The sequence below is a fragment of the Pongo pygmaeus genome, chromosome 12, assembly GCF_028885625.2.
Source record: "Pongo pygmaeus isolate AG05252 chromosome 12, NHGRI_mPonPyg2-v2.0_pri, whole genome shotgun sequence".
Taxonomy (NCBI): Eukaryota; Metazoa; Chordata; class Mammalia; order Primates; family Hominidae; genus Pongo; species Pongo pygmaeus.
In genome coordinates this window covers 96,992,068-97,013,493 of record NC_072385.2, presented here as the reverse complement: position 1 = coordinate 97,013,493, position 21,426 = coordinate 96,992,068, and the positions used below count along the sequence as shown (strand labels likewise).

General features: G+C 35.8%; 1 protein-coding gene across 3 annotated transcripts in view; it reads right to left on the bottom strand.

Annotated features, from left to right (window-relative positions):
• Nucleotides 1-181: 181 nt before the first annotated feature.
• The window catches only part of STRN (striatin), a 123,217-nt gene continuing 101,972 nt past the window's right edge, over nucleotides 182-21,426 (bottom strand). For all 3 annotated transcript variants that reach the window (XM_063648814.1, XM_054474891.2, XM_054474892.2), the window contains 6 exons: nucleotides 17,441-17,562; nucleotides 14,162-14,329; nucleotides 11,527-11,667; nucleotides 7,339-7,446; nucleotides 6,051-6,137; nucleotides 182-5,963 (listed from right to left, as the gene is read on the bottom strand). In XM_063648814.1, the coding sequence (XP_063504884.1) occupies nucleotides 5,794-5,963; nucleotides 6,051-6,137; nucleotides 7,339-7,446; nucleotides 11,527-11,667; nucleotides 14,162-14,329; nucleotides 17,441-17,562 (796 nt within the window). In that variant the 3' untranslated portion in view covers nucleotides 182-5,793. The remainder of the gene's footprint in view (nucleotides 5,964-6,050; nucleotides 6,138-7,338; nucleotides 7,447-11,526; nucleotides 11,668-14,161; nucleotides 14,330-17,440; nucleotides 17,563-21,426) is intronic.

Sequence of the window (21,426 nt, the reverse complement as noted above, 5' to 3'; positions counted from 1 at the left end):
AAGACTGGTTTATTAATTTTGGACTCACGTATACTTTGTCTAATATCCTTTTATTTCTCTGCACCCCTCTACAACTCCTCCCCCAAAAGCCCCAAATCAGACTATGTTAATTTAACTGATTCACTGTAAAGCCACAGCTAGATCCCAAATCTGACAAATACTCCAATTCATGAGACACCTATAGCATGTTATCTATATTTGTACACTTTATTTAAAAACAAATAATACACTTAGAGCCACCAAAAATGGATATCTTAATTAGCTTATCCATACCCTGAATTTACATAAGAAACTTCTTGCACCACAAAAATTAGCATTTGGATTAATTTACATTAATTGATGTAACTAAAATTTAAAATACCTGAAGATCAAACAATCTGGCCCAGGGCTCACCAGCTGGAGGACTGGGTGTGAAGAGAAAGGGTTATTTAGAGCTGACCCTGTGGTCAGCTCTAGTCAACTGAACTTGAGAAAACATAAAGTAACCAGCAGATTTCAATATTAAAAAGAAGTGGTTCCTCCTAAAAACAGGTATTAGATCACAGAGTTGGGATGAGGGTAGGGGATACCTACTAATCTGGGCTGGAAAAAAAGTATGTGGAGAAGGGGAGTTGTACTGTTTTCTCACAAGAGGCAAACTTCAGCCAAACAATGAAGAGATAGTAGGGAGGGAGATGTGTGGTAGACCAAAAACTTTCTGATTGCTGATAATAACAAATTTAGCAGCTCTCTACAAGTCAATTAAAATACCATTCTCTGAGACATTTTCAGAGAGGAGCTAACTAACACCCACCCAGGGGGGAAAAATCATTCTACATTAACAAGGCACTCACTGGTTCACAGCCTGTTAAAAACCCAGGCAGACATTAGAATCTAAATTAAAATGATTTTGAAAATTTGCATCAGAGAGATGACAAGCATGTGGTCCTGGTTAAATTAAATCTAAAGCTTGGATTAGCAAAGATCTAGAAAATTCTGACCCCCTAAGCACCACTTTAGGAATACTGCCAGAATCAATGAGTGGGATCTAGGGATCTGTTTGGCCTAACATTTGGTTTTTTTAGAATTAAAAACAAAAAACAAAAAACAAAAACTGAAAGGATCTGTTAAATACTTTGTCAACCTGGCATCCCTTACACTGACATGAAGATCCAGTTGGATGATGGATATTGCCAATTAAAAAGTTTGTAGTGGCAAAAGTAAAAATGATTCAATTATTGACGAATGACCTGTCCTTTGTTTTTAAACACAGATACGTTTTTCTGGGCCTTTCTCTAAAGTGAACTTTAGGGCTTGATACATTTCACAAAAATATACATATTTTTGTCAGCTACTACTTTGTACAATCTGAATCCCAGTGTCCAACACTTAAAGTACTGCAATTATATAAATTACTAAACAAGTTAACAGTAATGGAGAGGCAACTTCTGAGTAAATAAAATGAATGATTATGTACTTAATAGTCTTGTAGTCACTTTCAAAGAATAAAGTAATCTAAATAAAATTATACTTAGAACTCTTTTTCATGTAAGTTCAATAATTATTTGGCTATTGGTTGAAAACATCACACAGACATACACCAACCAAAGATTCATTATCTCCACTCACTAAAAACATTGATGGTTAATTTTAAGCAATCCTTTCAAAGAAAAATAAAATTAATTCTAAGCCTTTCAGTCTGATTTGTGACATCTTAATACAACTTAAATGACAAAGCCTGAGAAAAGCACCAACATAGATTTTTTTTTAATTGCATCCAACCATCATTTCAGATGTCATAAAGATTTGCTTCAGTTAAAATGGCAGCAATGACAAAGAGGTAGATATGAGAGATGCCATTTAAATATTTTAAGACTATTCTTAGGTGGAATTTTAACTAGTTCAGGTATTTAACCTAAAAATATTTACTAGTTGAATCTTTACCACATAAGAACTTCATGACATGCTGTTTTGTAAGAGGGAAATATATGAAGTATTAAAAAGTGAGCCTTTAAAAAATTACATTTACTTAGCCAACACTGAGATCCCATAATTTTGGTGAACAAATAATTTCTCCTTCTACCTGAACTTTACTATAATTAAAGAATAGCTATTGTTTTCTCTACTGAAATTTCTAGGAATTCACATTCAAAATTCTTGGAAAGTATATATGGTGCTCAGAAGAGCACAAAGCGCATGAAATGTCCCCTGAAGTCCTAGAAGTTGAGCAGACACATTAAAAAGACATTGATGGTCACAAATCAGGACCTTCACAGATTGGTAAACACACACACACACGCATGCATGCACACACACACACACTAACTCTCTCTCTCTCTCTGTGCCCCCCCTCCCACCCCCTCCCCAAACTCAATCTTCATCCTCACTGTAAGGCTGCATTTTTTTTTTTTAAAGGCACCTCTCATTTTCTAGCTATTGCCTTCTTGATGATATTTGTTTTTGTTAAAAAGCCTGAATGTTCAATGGAAATAGTTCAGTACTGAGAATAAAATATTTTTCAATTCACATTTGAATAGCCAGGTTTTCTTACATTCAGATTTTAATACACTAGAATGACAGTCTTTAAAACAAGCATGCTAGCCTATAATGAATATTGTATATACAGTAATTTAAACACTTAGAACTATATATTATACTGCAAAAGCAAACAGCACAACACTCATCATACTCATCATTATCTGCTGTGTATACTACCTCCAAAAATGAAAATACAAAACAGTAAAATGCACCTATGGTTTATATATATATAATATATATATATAGTTTATATATTATATATATTCTTACAATATATATAATATATATTTATAAAATATACATACATTTTAGACATTTTCAAATAAATCCTCATCATTATCTCCAAAAGAAATTTATAGCAAGAATACTGAAGGAATGAAAGTCAGATTAAAAAAAAATTTCTCACAAAGTTCATCAGTGATGCAGCTCAATTCCCCCCCTTTTAGTCATAACTAAAATGATTATAAAAGCGAAATACTTTGCATAACTAAGTATTTGTTTAATGGCAAAAGTTGTTAAACTTGTTGAATAGAAAAATACTGAAGGTCATTATATCACTTTTGTTAAATAATCTGTCTATGGTTTGAGTAGCAAATGAGCTCCATATGACAGGTGAGTTTTGAGAAGGGTGCTGCAAGCTCCCAGAGATGTATCCATAGCATATGAAAATAAGGCAGGGATCTAAATCTCCTGCTAATTTTCATACTATTCCAATACATTTCAAACAAAATATTTACAAATGAAGCCCTACGAAAGCATTTCAATGGCTGTTTAAACATTGAATTTGTTCATTCTGTGAATTTTCATTGAATGTTCAACAGGCTAGGGGAAAAGTCAGACACATGTATATGCTACTCTGGTTGGAAGACAGCTTTGGCTCATTTCTAGGCTGAGATCATGCAGTGGTGGTAGAGAAGACTCTCTCTGTAGTCTCCAATGCCACAGCACTGGCTTTCTAAGGAACTTTCAACAGTTCCATTTGCACTACAGTCTATGTATCCCATGGTTATTTTCCACTCACTGACAGAAAAATTTCAACCATGAAGCATAAAATGAACAGGGGAAGAATGTCTTGGTTTTTAGAATTTCAGTGACATTAGTAAAGCAGTAACTGAAGATCTTAGAAGGTAATTAAAACAATAACTGGTAGAACAATAGCTTTGTGGTCATCCATCATAAATACACCAAGTAATACCATCTCCCTTCCTTCCTTCCTTCCTGGAAGGAATTTTCCAGTATCCTTCTACAAATGTTAGGTTAGAAACATTCTTTCTTCACTGTGAAGAACCAAAAGAAATTTACTGAACACAATATGGAATTCTGTATCTGCATGGAAATATTAAGTATTCACCTGATACACTCACGTTTAGGTCAATTCATTTAATTACACAAAGCAGTCTCTTGAGCCTGCTTGTTAACCAAAGCACAAAGATGAAATGAAAAGGTAGCTGTATTACTACAGCATATCTGTATGAAAATCAGGCAAATTTAGCACAGGTCTTTAGCTTTAAAGAAAATTTGCCTGTATAATGCAGAATTCTAGAGGCAAACAAGCAGAAATTTTACAGAAATATTGTCAATCATTAGCCACATCACCACCAGAATACTTTTTCAAGGAGTAGATGTACATATCATGAGAAGCATCATTGTTATGACGATGGAAAATGTGGGGAATGGAATATGTAGAAATTGTTTTAATTGGTTAAAATATTTATAGATTTAATATTTTTAAAATCTAAGAGCCTATTTATATATTTTTTGGTGGCAAGTTGGACGTTAATAATTTATTTCCAATTTCTAGATTGGTCTCTGTCATTTGGGACAAAGAAGAGTAAGAGAGACATAAACTGCTATAGAAATAAGGTCTGTATGACAGGGGACTAGGTCTAGATAGTGGGGTCCTCAGAATCCCAAAAGCTGACCCCAGGTAGGTGGGTCACAGGTAAGTTGGGCTGGGGAAGCCTGGTCTTTTAAGGTGTGGATTTCCCCAGAAACAATACTGATACACTGCCCATTAAAACATGTATATCTCAATTAAACAATGGGGGAGGAATAGGGAGAGAGAAAGACAAAACTTTTTAGCCAATATTTGGCATTAAACTATTTCATCCAGGTTTCCAGGAGATTCTTACAGGGATTAATAGAGGACTTCTAGGGTACAAAATATTTGTTTTCATTAGTGCTGCTGCAAAAGCAGCTGCGTGAAGTTAACCATACTCTTTGGACTCTTAATAATTATGAACTGTTCTTGGTAGATGTCAGATAACTTGAACGTGACAAAGAAGAAAGAGCACAGATCATTTGAAGCATGATTAGGTGGGTGTTGATAAATGATTATTAGCAAATAAATTCTATCTTTTCAGTCACTGAAAAGTAAGATTTCATTGGTATGAAATAATCCCTCTGGTACTATAAATGTCACATGAATAAAGTGAACTTTAAAATAGAAATTATTAAAGAGATATGCCCTGTTTACCCTTAAAAATAAACAGAATTTCAAACCTGAATAAGTTAAATCTGTTAGTAAAAGCAGAGTCAATCAACTATTCTTCACAATGGTGAGTGCCTGATAGCTAAACTTTAGAATGATACCAAATCTATTTTCAAAACTGTAATACAATATAGAAATCTGCTTGCAAACTATTTGTTTAGCATTTCTGAATAATAATATATTTAACATATTATTGCATTTTTCTCCCCCTAACAGGTAAAATGCTTTGCCAGGTGCTTTATGTGAACAGCTGAAAGGAGAGCCAAATTAAACTCAGTTTAACACTGCCTGGTCATTATACACAAAGGGGTTAATATGGCAGATATGATAAAGATTACTATTTTGACTACTTAAGGTGTTTAACAAGATTTCTCAGGGAAGAACTTGGTCTAAGTTTCCCGTTTTCTTCTATTCAGTCCCAGCTATCAAGCTTTTAAATTATCCATTGTAGCATGCCCTACTTACTCAACAGGGACAAGCTAAACTTGTATTCGCTCAGGCCTGCCTAGCGAATTAGAATCACCTCAGAAATAAAGGCGCCTATTGGGGGGAAATTTGAAACAGACCTCAGGCTCACAGATTCAGCTGAGCTTGCAGCAACCTGAACAAACCTTAATTTTAGAAAACAGTATATGAATTGCAAAACTATACTTCAACAAATGTTCTCTGTACTCTTTCAGCAGAACAAAAGGGCAGGACGAGATGATTCTTGCCCTTGTCTTCTGTATCTCTTTTGTGCAATTGATTACTTATAAACAGCTAGAAGGTGAAGATGATGCATTGCGTCATACAAAGACTTTAGCCAGTGCGTCAGCTCCAGCACTGGCTATATAGCATTTGGATGGGTGGAAAGCTACATCATGAATCGATTCTTCAAACTTTTTTCGATGAGCTGTGAATTCTTGGATACACGTCTTACTTTCTAGATTCCATAAACGTATTGAACAGTCATGACCTATACCCAAAAAAAAATTAAAAGGAAAAATTACATTAACATGAAAATGGTAAGGACAAATAAATAATCCATAGTTGAGGTACTTACTGCCAGACATCAAGTAAAGGCCATTAGGATCAACTGCTAAACTTGTAACAGCTTCTAGGTGGGCTACCATCGAGTGGATCAGTTTGCCTTTGGAAAAAGAGATTGTTACTCCTTATTAATGCCCTTCCTCATCTTCAATATATGCCAGCTACCATGTCATGCTGGTTTCTCCAGTCATCCCTCTCTGTGTGCTTACTGTATAATAGCTTTTTCCATCAACTAAAACAAAATGTCTCCCTCTTGCCTCTAGTCATGGCAATGATATGGAAAACCAAAAAAGTTCAAATTTTAGATTACACTTTTGTCTTTTAAGCCACAATATGGAAGTCAGTAATTTCTACACACACCCCTTAAGCCACGTTTGTTAATTAGAATGTAGACATTATTAATCACCGACTTTGCATTCTTTAGCTACTGGCAAATTATGAGTTGTGGAAACACAGAATTCAAATTCACCGAGAGAAAACAATGAGGCAAGGAAAAAGGGACAGAAAGAAAACATGGCCACAATTTTGGTGGATACAACATATAGAAAAAAATTTTAAATATTAAATGATTCATCACCAGCAGCTAAACAAAGTCAGCAAAAGTCACCATATTAACAAGGCAGATACTTAGGTAAATATGGCAGCTAATATAGGGTGCTTTCCTCCCAGCACAACGCTTCCTAAATTTCCTTTATACTGGTGAAATGTAATAAAACAAAACTTGGGCAAATCTCCAAGCACAATTCAAATCAATGACGACAAACTAGTCAGTTTTATAACACAGAAAAGATTAGTCCATGGAAAAACGAATACAATGACCTGGAGGTTTTCCATCTGCAACACTAAAAAAGGCTATTTGATAACGGAATAATTGAATATTGAACAATGCTATTCAATAATTGAACAATTTTAAACAAAATATAATGACCATGCGCATCTATTTCCAATGTTTCTACTTTTCCCCAATATATAATACTACAACAGATCATAGCAACAGATCATTTTTATTGGTATTTGAGTGAACTTTTCCTGGTGTCCCTAGTGATAACCTTGGCTCTAAAGCCTACATATAGCATCTGCTCACTATTAAATAAACCAAAATGATTCTGTATTGTATAATAAAGACTAGTCTTAGCAGATTTGGATAGAGTGAAGAGAAACTGAGATGGGAGAGTATTTGGGTTTCAGTGCCTATTCCCTGACTACGAAACCACCAACAGACACCAAAATTAGCCTACCTGTGGTAGGGATTTTTTTTTTTTTTTTGCTTTAATAAAAATCAATTCTTAATAAATTCTTACCTGTATTGTTATCATAGAATTTGATGTGCCTGTCTTCATGAGCAGTGATGCTGATCGGAAGAGTAGGATGACTGATGACTCTATTTATTTGGCAGGAAGAGTTGGCTGCTAAAAAGAAAAAATTAAAAAGCAACACAATTTAGTCAAAAATATTTTTCACACAAAGGAGAACTGAATTATCTACCTAAGAGACTGAAAAAGTAGGCCGGCCGCAGTGGCTCACGCCTGTAATCCCAGCACGTTGGGAGGCCAAGGCGGGTGGATTACGAGGTCAGGAGATCGAGACCATCTTGGCCAACATGGGGAAACCCTGTCTCTATTAAAAATACAAAAATTAGCCAAGTGTGGTGGTGCGTGCCTGTAGTCCCAGCTACTCAGGAGGCTGAGGCAGGAAAATCACTTGAACCCAGGAGGCGGAAGTTGCAGTGAGCCAAGATCGTGCCACTGCATTCCAGCCTAGGTGTCAGAGCAAGACTTCATTTCAAAAAAAGAAAAAGAAAAAGTAATAATGTGACTTTCATTATTTGTCTTCAGTTCATTTATTCTGTGATTGTTTTCAAAATTTCAATGTTAGGAAAGAGAATTGCCTGATAAATCTGGAAATATTTATAAATTATAATTTCCTGCTATATGTGGGTGCCATCTAAGGCTTAGTCTAGAGCCACTAACACTGTTCATTCTACAATGTTCTGTGAGATTTTGCTACTTTAAGTAAGTTCTATCATCACTTACATGGAGATAATTCTCAAATTTAAATCTCAGCTCTTTTTGCATACAAAGTTCTGTATCACATCATTATCATCTAAAGATATATACGACAAAAAGGGCTTCTTAATCCTTAAATCCGTTTATCACTCTTCCTCATCATAATAGAAATGGTCATCATTTAACAGAACCAGGTTTGGAATCCTAAAAGTCAGCATCCTAACTGTATTTTTTGTGTTAGTAAGTTCAAAAGAAACTTCAATTATATACACAATGAGACACGCAAGCACATATCATTAAGCCTATATTACAGTGAACACATCAAGCTTCAGAAAAAGTTGTGACTCCTCCACAGTCAGGTGACAAAATCAGTACCTATTCTAACTTCTGACTCTCTCCCAACCTGATGGTTCATGCAGATCACACAACTGTCAAAATTGGTTCCTAAATGATCACACATTCTTCCTGAAAGGCTTTTATTAAAAAGAAATCAGTAATTTAAACCTCAGTGATTTCTGCTAAGCTTTTTTTAAGAGTGAAGAAAAACTGACATAAAGAAAACATTAATTGAAGGTATGTCAAAGTTTTAAAAATTAAATTATGGTCCAGGGAGAAGAAGGAATGTCCTTGTAAAATATATTACTGGAACAACTCTCAAAATTTGAATATAAATAGTAACTCAGATAATAGTATTGTGTCAATGTTAAGTTTCCTGATTTTGATCATTGTAATACACCACATCAGAGAATGTCCTTGTTCTTAGAATTACACGCTAAAGGATCTAGGGGAATAGGAGCATGATGTCTCTCATATGGTTCAGAATTAAAAATTATACACATATATAGAGTGAAAAAGCAAATGTGACAAAATGTTTAAAACTGCTAAATATGTGTGAAGGGTAGCCAGGAGTTCTCACACCAGTTTTGTGCCTTTTCTGCAAGTTTAAAATTATTTCAAAATAAAGAGTTTAAAAATTTTTTTGAACCCTAGAATAGGTATTACAAGTTTATATTCACATAATAGAAAATACAGCTAAAAATAGTCTAATCTTACAGGATTTTCATGTGGCTCCTAGAAATATAACATCTTAAAAACTGAAGACAGTCTTTTCCCAATGCTAGTGGCAGGTAATTACCCAGCCTGTTATTTAAATATAAAATGTGGCTGGGCATGGTGGCTCACGCCTGTAATCGCAGCACTTTAGGAGGCCGAGGCAGGCGGATCACTTGAGGTCAGGAGTTTGAGACCGGCCTGGCCAACATGGTGAAACTCTGTCTCTACGAAAAATACAAAATGAACCAGATATGGTGGCACATGCCAGTGGTCCCAGCTACTCGGGAGGCTGAGGCAGGAGAATCGCTTGAGCCCAGGAGGTGGAGGTTGCAGTGAGCTGAGATCGCACCACTGCACTCCAGCCTGGGCAAGAGAGCGAGACTCCATCTCAAAAAAAATAAATATAAAACAAAAATTCTCTTGACCATGTGGAATAAGTTCTTAGTTACACCTGGTTTAGATCCTAAACAAAGAGATGTTTATTTATAAAATTCAGACTATGCATTATTTCCTCCACAGATAATACTCCATTGAGCAATACCCATTGTAAAGTCCAGCAAGAGAAAAACAGTAACAACAAAAAAAGAAATACTTTAAGTGAAGTATCCCATATATTTTGAGAGAGACGTTTTAGAGAATAGCCTCAATTGCTTTGAGAGCTAGAAAATAAACATGATTGAAATCAAATCATGGAAACAGGCAAAAGAAAGTTCTTATTTGGTAATACTTTTAAGGAAGCTTCTCCACTTGTTGATAAATCAGGGAAGTAGGCAGAATGCAAAGAACACTACTCATACCTGGCTTGTGACGTATCTGCTTCAACTACCTTTGACTTTAACACAGTCAAATCGCCATTGACATCAATGAGAAGAAGGGTAATTTATTCCTATTCTAACAAACATCCTTCATCACTTTAAACTCTATACAAAACTCACTTTCTCCTTGAAGCTTGTTTGGTCCTTTCATTTAAAAAAAAAAAATATGCTAAATTCCAAAACAGAACAACACAATCAATTATAAATAATAAGGGGTAGTTCACAGTAAAACATAATAAGAGACTAATTTAAGTTTGCTTTACACAACTTTAAAAGTAAAAAACATTATTTAGAAAATGTCAGGACATATTGCAACTCAAAATAATGATCATTTATTCCAGTAATGTTGCCTTTGTTAAAAACATTCTTGGAAGTTTTCTCAAAATGTTTCCAGTGTCAGGTAAAAAGTCTATTAATTTAGGGTCACATCTCTTGGGGGAAAATGTGGACTCACTTGCCTAGTTCTCTTTATCCATCTTATCTACCAGACTTGACATCTTATTAACCTGCAGTCATTAAAAAGCACTATTTCCACTCAGGATGTTCACAAATTGGCCATATAATCTCTGAAGGTAATTACAAAAATGTTCTCATCCTTTCTAATTTCATATTAGTTTTTTATTTTGCTACTGTAGCTTTGGGTCATATATTTAAACATGATTTTAAGTTTATTGAGAGTCTAAAACCTGTAATTTCTTGCTGAAAAAAATTCTCCTTTTCCAATTCTATCATCTGAGTTTTTATTTTCCTGTCTCTCTCGTTTACATCCAAGTAGCTCAAAGTTCTATTCATGCTTACTTCCCCAAACAAGTCTCAGTATATCAGAAGAAAACAATGAACAGGTCAGGAAGGGAAAATGATGAAAACCACAATGGAATAAACTTTTTGAGAGAGAGAGAGAGACAGAGAGTGAGAACACCACAAGAACATATGTACACATATGCATGTACATGTTCACACATGCATGTGCACACACACAACATATCATCACTTTTAAAGCTAGTTCTCAGATTAAAACAACAGTATATGTATGTGGTATTCTTCATCAACTGCAACCTAAACTGTGATTGTCTGGATTATGGCTAACGACAGAAAGCAATGGTTAAGAAAGCCAAAAACCAAAAAAGAGTCTGTAATATCTTCTTCATAACCTGAAAAAGCATTTATTTCCTGACTTCCTGCATTCAATAAGAAGCTTCAGGTTTGGAATTCTGAGTGCCACAACATGATCTGTATTGAGCTGTACCAAATCATACTATTAATATAAAATTAAGTTGATTTAAAATATGAAATTACGAGAAATGAAAAACAGAATTTCCTATTCAGAATAAATATGGCTTTCTTCAAATAGAATTGAAAATTAATCATTTAGTATAAAATAAAACTTGACCCATAATAGCTCAAATGCTATTTGAAACAGTATAGTTATAAATGTACATAAACTTAACCCAAATTCTTAAAAGGTAATATTACAACCTTCTAAGTAACTGTGTTCTGAGATTTAAGAGACAGAAAGCTTTATAACGACAAATATTTTTCACAGCTGACTCTAGTAGTCGTAATTTTGATTAAGTTAAAAAAATAAACACAGACTATTTAAAATTGGTATGCATACTTGTATCTACATTGGATTCTAAAGTGAGAATGCGTTGTTGTGTTTCCATGTTAAAGATGCTTGTATATCCCTTGCTGAATGATGCTACCATATGGCTCGGGTCACTGCTCACTAGATCCACAGAGGCAGGGATTCCCAATTCTGAAAGAGAACATATTGAAATACAATGGCAATTAAACCATCTACTTGACAATGTGCTTAAAATATAGCAAAACAAATAATGGCATGGTTTCCTTAAGAAGTAAACAAGGCTTACCATTAGAATAAGAATTAGCTCATAACTATTCATTGGAGATTATTTCTTTGTAACTTTTAGCCCTAGTCTATTTATTTCCCTTACCTGCTTAGCAGATCTTCTACCTGTTACTCAACTGATATATTCATGGAATGCAAGCCTTTATTCAGAAAGCAAATGGAAAACATGTATGAATTACACATTTTGCTGCTTCCGCCCAACCTCAAGCTTAGAGTGACACAGTGGTAATTCTTCATTTTAAAAAACCCATCTCTTATTAGGAATGTTAGCTCATCAAAAACAGAAATTAAAAAGTAAAATTTTAAATTATTATTTATTGTTAGAGTCATGCAAATACCATATGAAGACAACTCATCAAAGCCTGGAAAGAAGTTATAATAGCTCAAGAATAAAGAGGGTATTTTTGCTTACCATCTAGAATACATGAAAACTTAGAGCTTATTTATAAACATAAAAATAGAAGGAAACATATAAAGTGAATATAATAATCTGATTTTTTTCATTTGGCTCAAAATCTAACTACAGCAAGCTAACAGTTCAAAAATGTGTATATTGCAGAAGAAGATACACAAATAACCAATAAGCAAACAAAAGAAATGCTCATCAAAATTAGCCATCAAAGAAATGCAAATAAACTATGATGAAATACTACTACACATCCACCAGAATGGCTAAAGTTAAATAGACTGACAATACCGTATGTTTGTAAGGATGCAGAGCAACTGGAATGCTCATACACTGCTGTCAAAGGTGTAAAATGGTACAACCACAAAATTTTTTTGAAAAATTTTTAGTGATTTCACATAAAGTAAAATAAACATCCACCTGAAAGTCCAGCAATTCTGTCTCTACACACCTATAATGAAAATATATGAATGTTCATAGCAGCCTTGTTCAAAATAGCAAAAAACTAGAGACAACCCAAATATCCATCAAGATATAAATGAATAGACAAATTATGGCTTAATGAAATACTATCAAATAAAAATGAAAGAAATAATTGATATAACACAAATGAATTTCAAAAACATTATAATGAAGAATAAAAACAAGATACAAAGAACACATACTGTACTATTCCATTTACATGATGTTTGAGTAGATAAAACTAATCTATGATGAAAGAAATCACAACAGTGGGTACCTCTGGTTGGGAATAAGGAGAGGAGGGGATTGACTTGGAAAGACACGAAGGAACCTTGGGGAGATAAAGGAAATGTTCTATCTTTCATATGGTTTGGATCTGTGTCCCCACTCAAGTCTCATGTCAAACGTAATCTCCAATGTTGGAGATATGGCCTGGCGGGAGGTGATTGGATCATAGGGCGGATTTTCCCCTTTAGTGCTATTCTCGTGATAGAGTTCTCACAAGATTTGGTTGTTTAAAAGTATGTCCCACCCCCTTCTTCCTCCTGCTCTGGCCATGTAAAACATGCCTCCTGTCCCTTTGCCTTCCGCCATGATTGTAAATTGCTTGAGGCCTCCCCAGAAGCCAAACAAAAGCTGCTATGCTTCCTGTACAGAACCGTCAGCCAATTAAACCTTTTTTTTTTTTAAACAAATTACCCAGTCTCAGGTATTTCTTTATAGTGGTACCAGAATGGGCAAATATAATCTTTTTTTTTTTTTTCTTAAAAGAAAATGTAGAGACAGGGCCTCGCTATGTTGCCCAGCTGGTCCCAAATTCCTGGCCTCTCGTGATCCTCCTGCCTCAGCCTCCCAAAGTGCTAGGATTACAGGTGTGAGCCACCACACCTGGACTCTGTCTTGATTGATGTATGAGTTACATGGGTGTACTCATCTATCAGACTCACTGAAATGTATCCTTAATATCTGTTTTTCACTACATATAAATTATATCTTAATGTTTTAAAATCTAAAATCTGTGTGTTCTTTCACCAAAAACTATGCTTTTAAAAATTATAAGCTGGGTGCAGTGGCTCATGCCTGTAATCCCAGCACTTAGGGAGGCTGAGGCAGGCGAATCACTTGAGGTCAGGAGTTCCAGACCAGCCTGGCCAACACAGCAAAACCCTGTCTCTACTAAAAAAACTACAAAAATTAGTTGAGCATGGTGGTGTATGCTGGAGGCTGAGGCAGGAGAACCGCCTGAACCTGCGAGATGGAGGTTGCAGTGAGCCGAGATTGCGCCACGGCACTCCAGCCTGGGCAACAGAGTGATACTCCGTCTCAAAAAAACAAAAACAAAAACAAAACAAAATTATATATAGGTTGGAAATTCAAACAAATACACTTTCGTTGCTTCAAAAACTTTCAAATTAAATTTAAAGAGTTCAGAGAATCATTTATCTGCTTGCTTGTTTTCAGAATAAACTGTTTTATAGAGGATTCAGCAAAATAATTTTTTAAAGTATGTACCTTTAGTATCATTAAATACACTTAGTGCTGGAGCAACCTCAGTTGTATTCCATAAACGCAGAGTGCCATCTGCTGAACAGGACAACAAACGCTGATGTGCTGCACTATAAGCCAAACCCCAGACTGCATCCGTGTGGCCTAGCAGAGGGCCTCGTAAAACAGAAGGATCTATACAAAACAGTAAACATGCAAAATCAGGAGGAAAAAAAAAATCACAAAGGTACTTAGATTTCAGAGAAGTAAAATATATAAACAATAGCACCTGATAACAGTATAAAATATGACTCTTGGTTTCTATTATTCTTCTGATAGGCTACAGTAAATCAAAACAGGCTTGGAAATATACAAATGTAAAGTTTAAAAATTTTAAATTAAAATTTAAAAGCACGTATTTTTCCCCTTAAAAAAACTGAGTATTTCCTCCCCCTTCCTTTTGTCCTTCCATTTGTCTAAATATTTTTAAAGCATGTTAATACAAAATCATTTGAATTTAATTCATCTTTGGAGAAACCACAACTCATACTCCCTGAGGAAGTGAACAGAGAGGTCCTCTCCCTCTCTGAAGTCCCTTAGCACTTTGGCTATACTTCCTTCTGTCCACTTATCTTACTATATGATGGATGGCAGTTTTTCCTGAAAATATGGCATTCATAATGGACAGGAAGTGACATCTACAGGAATCCCCAAATTCTCAAACAGCAATAACTGAGATGTGGTGATAGTGTATGCAGGGGAAGAGGGAGGGAAGTGGGGAGGTTAAGCACACTCTCATGATAAAAGTCAAATTGGAAACTTTATTAATCTTCACAATGATTCTATGAAGTGGTACTTTCAAGATGACTCACAAATGTTAAATCTGGAAATGTCAATGGTATTATGTCTTATATCCTCTGTCACACATACCACAAAATATTGAAGACACACTGTGTGTCAGGCACTATGCTCAATGATGGAGCCAAATATATGATTAAGACCCAATTCTATCCCAGTCCTCAACAAACAATGTTGAAAGTACAATAATTGTGACAGACATCAGTTAGCACAGAGAGTAACTGGAATGAGTGAAAACTTGGAGAGTGAAACCTAGAATTTACAGATGTTAGCCAGCTGAAGAAGAGGAGGAGAACATGCTTGACAAGGAGGCAGCACCTACAAAACCACATGAAAAAAGAAACAGCATGATATGCAAGGAAATGTATAAGCAATTCAGTATTACTGGAGTGTGGACTTTGAAATACGAAGTAGATGGGATGAGGGCATCTAGTTTATGGTGTGATTTCTACTACGTATTAAGGAACTTGGAAATTATCCTGAAAGCAACAAGGAATCTGTCTCCAGGGGCAGCAGGATCAAGTATGTATTTAATAAGGTAAGCTTGGTAGTAGTACAGAAGACAGATTGGATAGAACCAAGACAAAGGCAAGGGATTGTTTCAGCAGACAAAAAGAGTGACAAAGACCTAAGGCCAGGGGAAGCAGTGAGAGGGCTAGAGCAGAAAAAGTAAATTCAAGAAATATTTAGGGAGTCAATACCAAAAAACTAGGTAATTAGTAAGTGGGGACAGTGTGACAGAACACGGAATCTGAAGTAATTCTTAGGTTTCTAGTTTGGGTGATTCTCATAGTGCCACCAACTAAAAAAGAATATACAAGAGAAGAAACACAGAAAATGCTAGGATTTACAGACAATGAAACAGTCATCCTGAAATTCTTGTAGTCAATCTGAAGCTTAAAGATGTATGAGTCAACTATATGTAAAAGCACAGATGTAGATTCAGTCTCTCAAGGAATGTTTGTACACTGCAAAAAGTTAGGGTCTGGGTCTTTATAAATGTCAATATTTAAGGCAAGAAACATAAAAGCAGTTTATGAAGGACAGGGGACAGAAATTGTCACAAACGGTCAAAAAGCCAATAGAATGGACGGATTTCAAAAAGGATGGAGTTGTTAACAATCTCAGACACAGCCAATACATCCAGTAAAATAAAAGACTGTAAAATATTCTTGGATCAGGCAATTAGTTACTGACAATCTTGTTATATGTAAGTGTTGTAGCCAGAAGCCAGAATGTAGATGGATGAAGCACAGAGAAAAAACATGAAATTAGTAACTGGTAATTGCGTTTTCTAGACAATACCATCAAAGAAACAGATGATGAGGAAAAGAGAGGGACTAAACAGAAGGCAGAGATGGAAACAAGGTCAAGAAAAGGCTTCTCCTTGACCAGAATGGAAGATAACCGAATTTACTTATTTGCTGAGGGGATGGAAAGGGAGCAAGGAGAGTAAGGCTTAACTAAGATGCAAGAGAACAAGAGCAGAAGAGCAAGAGATTAGAATGCAGTCGCAAAGAGACAGAGAGAGATTCGAGTACAGTCACAAAAGAAACTAAAATGAATAAAGTCAAAATGGGATGGACTGGCCTAGGACAGAATGAGGGACAGTTGATCCTCTGGCAGAGAGGTAAAGGAAGTAAGGAAAGACATGAAACAGATAACTTACAAGAGAATTAGGGGAGAGTGGGGTTACCTTTCACAAAATATTAATGCTCATTAAATAAATGCTGGGAAAAAATTTTGTTTATTGAATTTCTTATCCTCACTCTGGTTTGGTGGTAAAATTAATCTAAAATGATGATGAAATTAAAATGCTTTTATGACAAATGTGATACTTCAAACTACTCTAGAACTTAACAGAAAACCAAAATACCCAATTCCTAAATAGTTTTTACAAATGAATCTATGGTCATATCCATTGATAGATTATAATATTATTTATGATGTATGGTACTGTTCCCAAAACTAATGGGCACTTCTTAACTTTTGAGGCCTTTTACATATTTTGGTGTCATGGACTTTAAAAATTATTAGCTTCTACAGCCCTCCAATAATTGACCAAGGGGATGGCACCAACATTCATTTTCCTTAAAAGTTGTTTGACAAGAATAGTGATGAAATATTATTACAGATTAGTAATAATGTATCAAGAACTCTACAGATGCCTAAAATAAGAAAACAACTGTCAATCAAGCCTGTATTTCTAATCAATAAGACTTTAGAGAAGTGGGAACTGTATTTTCAAGAATTTTTTTTCTTTTCTTCTTTTAGCATTGTATATCAAGTTAATTCCTAAATACAGAAGTCCTTTTTAACAAAATAAAGATGTGGTTCTCTTTACTTATTTATTTTCAAAAATCTCTTTATCTCTTCCTTTTATATTCTATGAAAAAATGTGTTTAAAAAACCAATTTTATTCCTTCAGATCTTTGGGAAATCACCTACCATAAGAATCATAGGGGTCGATGTTGGGATTAGTGGTATTCCAGCCCTGGATCAGTCCATCAGTACCACCACTGTAACACTGCTCACCATTGCTGCTCATTACCACACAAAGCACTGGACCTCTGGGAGATTAAAAAAAATAAATCAACTGCTATTCTCAAAAACCAACCTGATAATATGACTTGTTAAAAATAAGAATGTTTAATTATCCAAATGGCTTTCTATTTTTCTGCTTTTTATAAAAAATGAAAACACAGGTACTATCAAAGCACTGTTCATTTTTCTTCCTCTGGTTTAAGAGGTTGGTAAATTATGGTCTGCAGGTCAAATCCAACCACTGGTCTGTTTCTGTACAGTCCTCAAGCTAAAAATGGTCTTTACATTTTTAAAGGGTTATAAAACAAAACAAAACAAAAAAACAAGAATATGCAACAGAAATTATATGACTAGCAAATCCTAAAATATTTCAAAAAGCCTAACAGCCTAAGTCAGATATTTATTATGTGACTCTTTTTATAAAAAGTATGCCAATCTCTGTGCTAAATCAAGAGAAAAGGCACATTTCTTAAACAGAAACAGAAAAAAAAAATGCAACGTATCATCGCACGCGCGCGCGCGCGCACACACACACACACACACACACACACACACACACACACACACACACACACACACATTCTCACAAAACTTTTTAACTTTTAGTTTCAAGGTTACATGTGCAGGTTGGTACTATAGATAAATTGCATGCCTCGGCGGTTTGCTGTACATATTATTCCCTCACTCAGGAAAAAAGCATAGTACACAATGGGTAGTTTTTCAATCCTCACCCTCTTCCCACCCTCCACAGTCAAGTTGGCCCTAGTGTCTATTGTTCCCTTCTTGTGTCCATGTATACTCAATGTTTAGTTCTCACTTATAAGTGAGAACATGCAGTATTTGGTTTTCCGTTCCTGCATTAGTTTGCTTAAGCTGATGGTCTTCAGTTCCACGATTTTCCTGCAAAGGACAGCATCTCATTTTTTTATGGGCGCATAGTATTCCACGGTGTATATGTACCACATTTTCTTTATCCAGTTTACCGCTGATGGGCATTTAGGGTGATTCCATGTCTTTGCTACTATGTGCTATGATTAACACACATGCATGTGTCTTTATAGCAGAATGATTTATATTCCTTTGGGTATATACCTAATAATGCTAGGTTGACTGGTAGTTCAAACTTCTTTGAGAAATCACCAAACTGCTTTCCACAGTGGCTGAACTAATTTACACTCCTACCAGCAGCATTTAAGTGTTCTCTTTTCTCCACAGCCTTGCCAGCATCTGTTATCTTTTGACCTTTTAATAACAGCCATTCTGACTGGTGTGACATGGCATCTCATTGCGGTCTTGATTTGCATTTCTGTAATAATAAGTGCTGTTGAGCATTTTTTCCTGTCTGTTGGCCACATGTATGTCTTCTTCTGGAAACTATCTGTTCATGTTCTTTGCCCACTTTTTAATGGGGTTATTTGCTTGTTAATTTTTGATTTGCATTTCTGTAATAAGTGATGATGAGCATTTTTTCATGTCTGTTGGCCACATGTATGTCTTCTTTTGGAAACTATCTGTTCACATCCTTTGCCCACTTTTTAATGGGGTTGTTCTTATTTTTTTTTGAGACGGAGTCTTGCTCTGTCACCCAGGCTGGAGTGCAGTGGCACAATCTTGGCTCACTGCAAGCTCCGCCTCCCGGGTTCACGCCGTTCTCCTGCCTCAGCCTCTCCGAGTAGCTGGGACTACAGGCGCCCGCCACCACGCCCGGCTAATTTTTTGTATTTTTAGTAGAGACGGGGTTTCACCGTGGTCTCGATCTCCTGACCTCATGCTCCGCCCGCCTCGGCCTCCCAAAGTGCTGGGATTACAAGTGTGAGCCACCGCGCCTGGCCTGTTTTTAGCCTGTTAATTTGTTTACGTTCCTTATAGATTCTGGATATTGGTCCTTTGTCAGATTCATAGTTTGCAAATATTTTCTCTCATTCTGTGGGTTGTCTGTTTACTCTGTTGATAGTTTCTAATGTGTGCAGAAGCTCTTCAGTTAAATTAGGTCCCATTTGTCTTTTTTTTTTTTGTCATTGTTGCAATTGCTTTTGGTGTCTTCATCATGAAATCTTTGCCAGGGCCTATATCTAGAATGGTATTTCCCCAGGTTTTCTTCAACTTTTTTTAGTTTTAGGTTTTGCATTTAAGTCTTTAATCCATCTGAATTGATTTTTATATATGGTATAAGGAAGGGGTCCAGTTTTCAATCTTCTGCATATGGCTAGCCATTTATCCCAACATCATTTATTGAATAGGGAGTCCTTTCCCCATTGCTTTTGTCAACTTTGTTGAAGATTAGACAGTTGTAAGTGTGCAGCTTCATTTCTGGGCTCTCTATTCTGTTTCATTGGTCTATGATTCTGTTTTTGTACCAGTACCATGCTTTTTTGGTTACTATAGCCCTGTAGTATAGTTTGAAGTCAGGTAATGTGATGTCTCCAGCTTTGTTCTTTTTGCTTAGGATTGCCTTGGCTCTTTGGGTTTCCATATGAATTTTAAACATCTTTTCTAATTCTGTGAGAATGTCATTGATAGTTTGATAGGAATAGCATTGAATTTGTAAATTGCTTTGGGCAGTATGGCCATTTTAACAATAGATTCTTTCTATCTATGAGCATGGAATGTTCTTCCATTTCTTTGTGTCATCTCTGATTTCTTTGAGCAGTGTTTTGTAATTCTCATTGTAGAGATCTTGCACCTCCATGGTTAGCTATATTCCTAGTTATTTTATCTTTTTTGTGGCTACTGTAAATGAGACTGCATTCTTGATTTGGTACTCAGCTTGGGCATTATTGGTGTATAGAAATGGTACTGATTTTCATACATTGATTTTATATCCAGAAATTTGCTGAAGTTGTTTTATCAGATCTGGGAGCTTTTGGGCAGAGACTATAGCATTTTTTAGGTATAAAATTATACTGTCTGCAAACAAAGACAGTTTGACTGCCTTTCTTCCTATTTGAATGCCTTTTCTTTTTCTTGCCCGACTGCTCTGGCTAGAACTTCCAGTACTATATTGAATAGGAGTGGTGAGAGTAGGCATCCTTGTCTTGTTCCAGTTCTCAAGAGAAATGCTTCCAGATTTTGCAGTTCACTGTGATGTTGGCTGTGAGCTTGTCATAGATGGCTCTTAATATTTTGGGGTATGTTCGTTCCTTCAATGCCTAGTTTGTTCAGGTTTTTCAAATGAAGTGATGCTGAATTTTATCGAAAGCCTTTTCTGCATCTATTGAGATGATCATGTGATTTTTGTTTTCAGTTCTGTTCATGTGATGAACCACATTTATTGATTTGTGTATACTGAACTAACCTTGCAACCCAGGGATAAAGCCTGCTTGATTGTGGTGGATTAGCTTTTTGATGTGCTGTTGGATTTGCTCTGCTAGTATTTGGTTGAAGATTTTTGCATCTATGTTCATCAAGGATATTGGCCTGAAGTTTTCCTTTCTGTTGTATCTCTGCCAGGTTTTGGTATCAGGATGATGCTGGCCTCATAGAATGAGTAGGGAAAAGTCTCTCTTCCTCTTTTTTTTTTTTTTTTTTTGAGATGGAGTTTCATCACTCTTGTTGCCCAGGCTGGAATGCAATGGGTGCGATCTCGGCTTACTGCAACCTCTGCCTCCTGGTTTCAAGTGATTCTCCTGCCTCAGCCTCCCGAGTAGCTGGGATTACAGTCATCTGCCACCACGCCCAGCTAATTTTTTTGTATTTTTAGCAGAGATGGGGGTTCACCATGTTGGCCAGGCTGGTCTCGAACTCCTGATCTCAGATGATCCACCCACCTTGGCCTCCCAAAGTGCTGGGATTACAGGCATGAGCCACTGCACCCGACCCCTCTTCCTCAATTTTCTGGAATAGTTTTAGTAGGAATGGCGCCAGTTCTTCTTTAGCGCTAGGTAGAATTC